Source organism: Sander lucioperca, chromosome 18 (genome assembly GCF_008315115.2).
Source record: "Sander lucioperca isolate FBNREF2018 chromosome 18, SLUC_FBN_1.2, whole genome shotgun sequence".
Lineage (NCBI taxonomy): Eukaryota > Metazoa > Chordata > Actinopteri > Perciformes > Percidae > Sander > Sander lucioperca.
In genome coordinates this window covers 8,997,857-9,005,356 of record NC_050190.1, presented here as the reverse complement: position 1 = coordinate 9,005,356, position 7,500 = coordinate 8,997,857, and the positions used below count along the sequence as shown (strand labels likewise).

At 41.7% G+C, this 7,500-nt stretch overlaps 1 protein-coding gene across 2 annotated transcripts in view; it reads left to right on the top strand.

The window, feature by feature from the left end:
* The window catches only part of ehd4 (EH-domain containing 4), a 47,533-nt gene that overhangs the window by 37,283 nt on the left and 2,750 nt on the right, over positions 1–7,500 (top strand). For both annotated transcript variants that reach the window (XM_035994452.1, XM_031310664.2), the window contains exon 7: positions 7,006–7,170. In XM_035994452.1, coding sequence (XP_035850345.1) covers positions 7,006–7,170 — 165 coding nt within the window. The remainder of the gene's footprint in view (positions 1–7,005; positions 7,171–7,500) is intronic.

The window sequence follows — 7,500 nt, the reverse complement described above, 5'->3', positions numbered from 1 at the left end:
TTTATTTCGTTTCTGTCCACTTTGAATGAAGTGTGTTTTACGATGATAAAAGTCCTGATTATTTACATGGAGTCTGATGGAGTTTGGTGATGGTGATTTCGGGGCTGTTTCATGTTAAACTAAAAGGATCTTACTCTTTAACTAAAAGGTCTATCTCTTTAGGGAATATTAGAGGAATATTCACATTCATTATCCATGGAGCCAGCTTAGAGGAATATTGTCTTTTTCAGAATAAGAGCAAAAAAACGGAATATAATGTGCATGTAAACATTGTCCTTGTCCCTGGTTAGGCTTTGAGAAATGACTCACGTGGTAAAACACTATAAAGTAGACAAACAGGCAGTCAGAGATGCATAAAAACTGACAGTAAAGCAAACATGGAGTACATGCATAAAGACCAACGATACAGCCGACTGAGCAGAATCCTAGATGGTTAAAAGCTGACAATTAACCCTTGTCTTGTCTTCCCGTTGACCTGCAACTTTGTGTTTTTCTGGGTCGAAATTTCAACATTTTGTTGTTCTTTTACTACACTTTTCTCAATGTTTTTGTCAATTTTATTCCAATATTTTTGGTCACTTTTTTTGGCGTTTTTTTAATTGTCTTTTTTTCACTTTTTTCCAATTTTTTTTGTCACTTTTTTAAACATATTTTTGTCACCTTTGGTGATGTTTTTGATGGGGATTTTTGTCACTTTTTCCAATTTCTTTGGCGTTTTTTTAATTGTTTTTTTTTTCTCATTTTTTTCTATTTTTTTGTCACTTTTTTAAAACAAGTTTTTGTCACCTTTGGCTATGTTTTTGATGGTTTTTTTGGTCACTTTTTCAGATTTTTTTGGTCACTCTATTCAGCATTTAAAAAAAAATGTTTTTGTTGAATTTATTTCCTGCGTTTTGGTCACTTTTTCAACGTTCTTTTGTCATAGTTCTGACATAGAAAGATTATTTTTTTGGGTATTTCCGCCTTTAATGGACAGGATAGCTAGGTGAGAAAGGGGGGAGAGAGGGGGGGAAGACACCCCGGACTTCTGCGTCGAGGCATAAAACCTCTATCTATACGTGCGCCTGTTCTACCCACTGAGCCAACCCGGCCACACGTAAACTGGTCAAATTTGACCCTAGGACAACAGGAGGGTAAGAGCAAACTGTCACATAAATACATAAACAGGCCGACGGATGTGACTAAGAATGAGAAATTAAGACATTTACTGGAATAACAACGAAGAATAAACAAAAGAGGAGCGTAAATCATACTGTGCTATATCAAACATGTGACTTTTCTTTCCTGAAACCTTCCGAGGAGGGAGGGAAGGAAGCTCTGAATAGTAAATCACAAGTCGCTCTGAGATGTTGTTGTGTGAAAGCTGACGGCCCTCCATCAGTCTGTCCGTGGCGTTTGAAGTTCAGAGGGTGGAGCTGCAAATTTCTCTTGTTTCACTTCTTTCAGGAAAGCCTTCTTTCTCTTCATGTGTTCAGTTTCCCTCACCCCCTCTTTCTCTTGCTTCCTTCACTTATTTAGCTATTTTAGACACCTTAAAGCATCTATATCAGTTTAAAGGGTAACTACCGGTTATATTTTTTTCAACCACGACCCTATTTTCCCATGTTTTTGAGGCTAAGTGACTCATGGGAACAACAATCATTGACATTGGTCCAGAATTAAGCAAGAAACAAGCTGCAATGTAAGTTAATAGTAATTGTGCAGCTTGTATTTACCTTCACAAAAGTTCTGTTTTTGCCGCTGACAGACTCAGATTATTATTCTAAGTGTCTGACAACATTATGGAAAGGATTTCTAAGGATGTCGACCTTTCTGTTAAAGAGTAAGAGCCTTTTATTAAACATAAAAACATCCGAGAGATTGCGTTCGCTAAACCCACCAGACTCCATGTAAATAAACAGTAATTTTAGCATCGTAAAATACACTTCATTCAACGTGGACAGAAACAAAATATAACTATGAAAAGCCGTCTTGGGTCGTCTTCAACCATCCAACCATCACAACTCTAGTTTTTGTTGAAATAAACACATAGTTTACCGATTTACATGTAAAGACATGTTGGCTCTATACACGCTAAAAGTATATTTTTTTAAATGGAGTCTGGTGGGTTCAGCGCTAGAGACCTCAGAGCTGTTTCTGGTTAAACAGAAAGGCCTTCAACGCCACCAGACTCCTTTGATAAAAACAGTGATTTTACGTCGCAGAACATGGGAGCTGCTGCTCTACCGCTGCCTCCATCGCTGAGTTAGTTTTAGTTTGTTTAATTTCTAACCCTTTAAAACAGGGGTCTCAAACTCAATTTACCTGGGGGCTGCTCGAGGTAGAGTGTGGGTCAGGCTGGGCCGCGTCAAGTATTCAACAAAAGTATTCTTTGTTTGCTTTCTTAAATAAATGTTGTTGCCTCAATAGACATTTTTTAAGATTGGCGACCCGGTTCTTTCTCTCATCTCCCTGGTATGTTGTATACTCCTCAGCATGTCTAGTTGAGTAATGACGTCTGATGTTATATTCCTTGTACACCGCAACTTTCTCTGTGCATATGAGACATGTAGGGATGCCCCTGTGCTCGATAGAAAAAAATATTCCGTCTCCCACTTTCACTGAAATTGCCTGTGCTCGTCGCCAACCTTTCTCTTCACGGCACGTTTTGAGAGAGACGTGACTGGAACTGGGTGAAGGCGTATACTCTGGAACACGTTTCAACCAAGTGACTAACGTTGATCCTTCCCCAGGTACTTCACGGTTGGCTAGCTTGACAACCGTTGACAACAAACGCCGCAGTCACGAGACTAGCTATGGTAGCCCGTAAGTGATAAAAAAATAAAATAAAAGCGTGGCTAGCGCGGCACACGCAACGACTGGTGCGTTTCAGAATGACGCGCGGGCCGCACTGACACTAAACTTTGATGTCAAGTAGGGGGGCCACAAAATATCCTACGGGCCTCAGTTGGCCCCCGGGCCACGAGTTTGAGACCCCTGCTTTAAAACACCAAAGTCACACCATAACTAGGGCTGCACAGTACATTGTTTCATCGTCATCGCGATATCAACTGATGCATTAAACACATCTGGAAAGGCTGCGACATATCACGCCAAACACTTTTTGTGTAGGTTGAAAGTGTCCTACTAGATAAAATGATTTTTCAAAGGAGTCTGGTGGTCTTTTGGAGAGAGAGGAGACAACGGCACTTTGTTTCATCAGACGTGTTCCCTCTGCCCGTGAGCTCATCAATCACAACGTGTTTTGGTTTCCCTCCCTCGATTACATACGGATTAATGATACTGGTGTATTTAGAAAGTCAGTGACCTCCCTCCCTCCCTACCTGCATCCCTCCCTCCTTTCCTTCCTTCCTTCCTTCCAGCTCCCATAATGCAGTTGGTTGTTATGAAGGATTGAGTCTCACCCTCTGACCTGGCGCCGCTGGGTCTCCTGTTCAGAATCAGAAATACTTTAATAATCCCAGGGGGAAATTATTTTTGTTACCACTCCAGGTATAACATATACAAACAACATATATTATCCAGACTTTTTACATATATATTAAAAACAAATATACAGTAATAATATATAAAATATGAAATGTACAGTGTTAATGTGCAAATAGTGCAATACAAAAGAGAAGTGATTGTCTATTTAGGGTTGGGGGGGTTAGGGTTGGGGTTAGGGTTGTTCTGTTTAACACATAAACTGTGTTTAAAACCTCATTCATTCACTCACTCATTCACTCATTCACTCATTCACTATATCCTGTATAGGGTTTATTAACCCGTAACCGGGGGTATGGTGAAGGGTATGTGGTGATGTGGGGTATGGTGAAGGGTATGTGATGATGTGGGGGTATGGTGAAGGGTATGTGATGATGTGGGGGTATGGTGAAGGGTATGTGATGATGTGGGGGTATGGTGAAGGGTATGTGATGATGTGGGGGTATGGTGAAGGGTATGTGATGATGTGGGGGCCAAGGGAACTTTATCAGGATGCATAGTATCCTGGATCCATGAAATAACTGGCCTTTCAAAATAAAAGTCTGCCTGCCTCTATGGGAATTTAACATAGGGGTGTAGGCTACTGACTTATGCCCCCTGTATTTTAAGGAAGAACATTTATTTATTTACGATACATTATTCATTCACAAAGAAAATTGGTGTCCCTAAAGGTTGGATTTTTCCTAATTGTTTGTATTAAGGCATTAAGATCAATTTCCAAAAGATGATTTTTTTATTCCTCTTTTTAGTCAACTTTAGCATGGGTTCATAAACTTATGAGCACCACTGTATTACCTAATTTTTGAGTGACTAATAGTTTAGTTCAGAGGATGTTGAGTAAAATCACAGACTTGTTTATGTCAAAGTTTAAACCTTTTAAAAAACATTTTTTTCAAATGCTTTAAAATTGAATAAAACGCCCAACGTTCAATGGAAGTAATCATTCATTTTACGTGGTATGGGTTCAATACAACATACATCCAGTCATCCATGTTATTTTTAGGCAATTTGGCGGAAAGAAACCTATATTTGTGATATAAAAAAACGTAAAAAATGTCAAATTTGACCCGAGGACAACACGAGTTAAATCCAAGAAATGGGACTGTTCCTTTAAATGTCCCATGACATGGTGCTCTATGGATGCTTTTATATAGACCTTAGTGGTCCACTAATACTGTATCTGAAGTCTCTTTATATAGACCTTAGTGGTCCCCTAATACTGTATCTGAAGTCTCTTTATATAGACCTTAGTGGTCCCCTAATACTGTATCTGAAGTCTCTTTATATAGACCTTAGTGGTCCCCTAATACTGTATCTGAAGTCTCTTTCCTGAAATTCAGCCTTGGTGCAGAATTACAGCCACTAGAGCCAGTCCCACAATGAGCGTTCCTTAGGATGTGCCATTTCTGTGTCTGTAGCTTTAAATGTTATTGAGGAGGAGAGAGGGGGGGGGGGGGCAAGGTGGAGGGTGGGGGTGTGGCCTTGACCAACTGCCACTTTGCTCGTTTGAAAGCCATGATGTCTCTCTGTCTCTCTCATGGGTGGGCCAAATTCTCTGGGCGGGCAAAGCAGAGAAAGAGGAGGTAACCTTTCCCCTTATGACGTCATAAAGGGAAGATTCCTGATTGGTCCATCTGAGCTTTCATTTCCTCAAAGGCAGAGTAGGATACCAAAGAATTTCTAATATGGGAAGAAGTTCCACTTGTCGGTACACGATCCGTTCTGCCTGCACGATCCGTTCTGCACATGCGCAAAATGTTCGCGCATGCGCGGTTGTACGAGGATTTACGACACTGCACGATCTGTTCCACGCTTCCGGTCGACAGCCAAGCTAACGTTAGTTTAGCTAACAGCTAATTCGGCTAACCGCTAGCTGATTGTAGCGGTCTGCCGTTAGCCTCCACAGGCAAGCTAACGTTAGTTTAGCTAACAGCTAATTCGGCTAACCGCTAGCTGATTGTAGCGGTCTGCCGTTAGCCTCCACAGGCAAGCTAACGTTAGTTTAGCTAATGGCTAATTCGGCTAACTGCTAGCTGAGACAGCATGTAATAACTTTAAAAGACCCTCAAAATAAAACTTGAAAATAAACGTTGACATATATAACAAACACCTAACATATATAACAGCTGTTACGTCAGTTCTACTTTACTTGTGCTCATTTAAAATACAATCACTCAATACTTGTCTTCATTGTTATTACTGTGAAGTCTTAATTTAGCTGTAGCCTGCTTTTCCCATTACGTTTGAGTTAACGTTATTTTAGACTGAATCTAGCTGTCAGCTAGCGGTTAGCCAAATTAGCTGTTAGCTAAACTAACGTTAGCTTCCCGGTGGAGGCTAGCCATAGGCTAGCGTGGAACAGATCGTGCAGGTCGTATGGAACAGTATTATCTTGCGCATGTGCAGAACGGATTGTGCAGGCAGAACGGATCGTGTACCGACACCACTCTCTCGTTACTTCCGGCTTCTGAACTGGTTGCAGTTCCACCAGAGTTCCATATAGGGGGCGCTCACAGGCCAGTGCAGAATGAATGGGACTCTATGGAGCTATACCCCTCAAAATCCACTTTTCTCAGGATATAATTTTTTGTCTAGTAATTTGAATGTTGCATTTGAAAGGGGAGGCTAAGAAAATACACACTGCTGGGTGTTAGATTTTTTTAAAGTGGCTTTTTTGTTCTAAAAAGCCTTTTAAAATGTCAATGACGTCATACACATATACGGCCAGAGATTCTGCTTTACGGCGAGCTCTGAGTCGCTTCCTTTTTTCTCTCGAGGCATCGACAACACAGCTGACAGGTTAGACTCTCCCTGTTAATACACAGCTGACAGGTTAGACTCTCCCTGTTAATACACAGCTGACAGGTTAGACTCTCCCTGTTAATACACAGCTGACAGGTTAGACTCTCCCTATTAATACACAGGCTAGAAAGAGGTTTGCTAATGTTTTAAAGACCACGCCGAAATATTCACTCTGGCATTCTGGTTCTGCTTCGGATGCCGTCAAACGGGATCTCCGATCGCGATCAGTCCTTCACTGACCAATCAGCATTCATTAGCAGAATGCTAGCGTGTTATGGGCAACAACGACTCAACCTGTAACAAATCGAAAGGGCATAAGTACTCGTTCATTCAACTTTTGACCTATAATCCATGTTGAACTTGCAAAAACTACAATCAAATCTGAGATTTCTCAACAACAATCAGGCGAAAGAGACAAATTTAGCCGTCTAGCTCCATAGGGTCCCATTCATTTTGCACTGGACCGTGATCACCCCCAGTGGAACTCTGGTGGAACTGCAACCAAAGTAGGTACAATGGGGCTGAATAGGGAGTGGAACGGCTTTCCGTAGACGGGCTTTGAGGATACCCAGGGCTCGGTTTACACCTATCACCATTTCTAGCCACTGGGGGACCATAGGTAGGCTGGGGGAACGCATATTAATGTTGAAAAACCTCATAAAGTGACATTTTCATGCCATGGGACCTTTAACCGCCGGCTGATTTGGGTGCGTGCAGGTGCAGGCGTACATCATCAGCTACCTGAAGAAGGAGATGCCATCTCTGTTTGGGCGGGAGAAGAAGAAGGAGGAGCTGATCATGAGGCTGCCAGAGATCTACACCATCCTGCAGAGAGAGCACCACATCAGTCCTGGAGACTTCCCCAACGTCACCAAGATGCAGGTACCCCAAAACGAATACGGAAAACTTTATTGTCCACAGATGTAAAATTTTTTCTTTTGGGTACCATGAGTTTACAGACACGTCTCTGCTGATTGGGTATCAGCTGACTCAGCCAATAAACAAGAGACATGCCCACATAACGAGAGATGACCTCACTCACAGCCGCTGCACACCATTCAGAGGAAACATGCCGTTTAACACGGAAACCGTAGCAACATGGTGCACGGCGTTTAGAGATTGGAAGGAGGAAGAAGGAAAAGTAAGAAAGACATTGTATGGCTTCTAACTTTCTCTCCGTGTGATAATTTTACAAATGAATACTGCCGAACA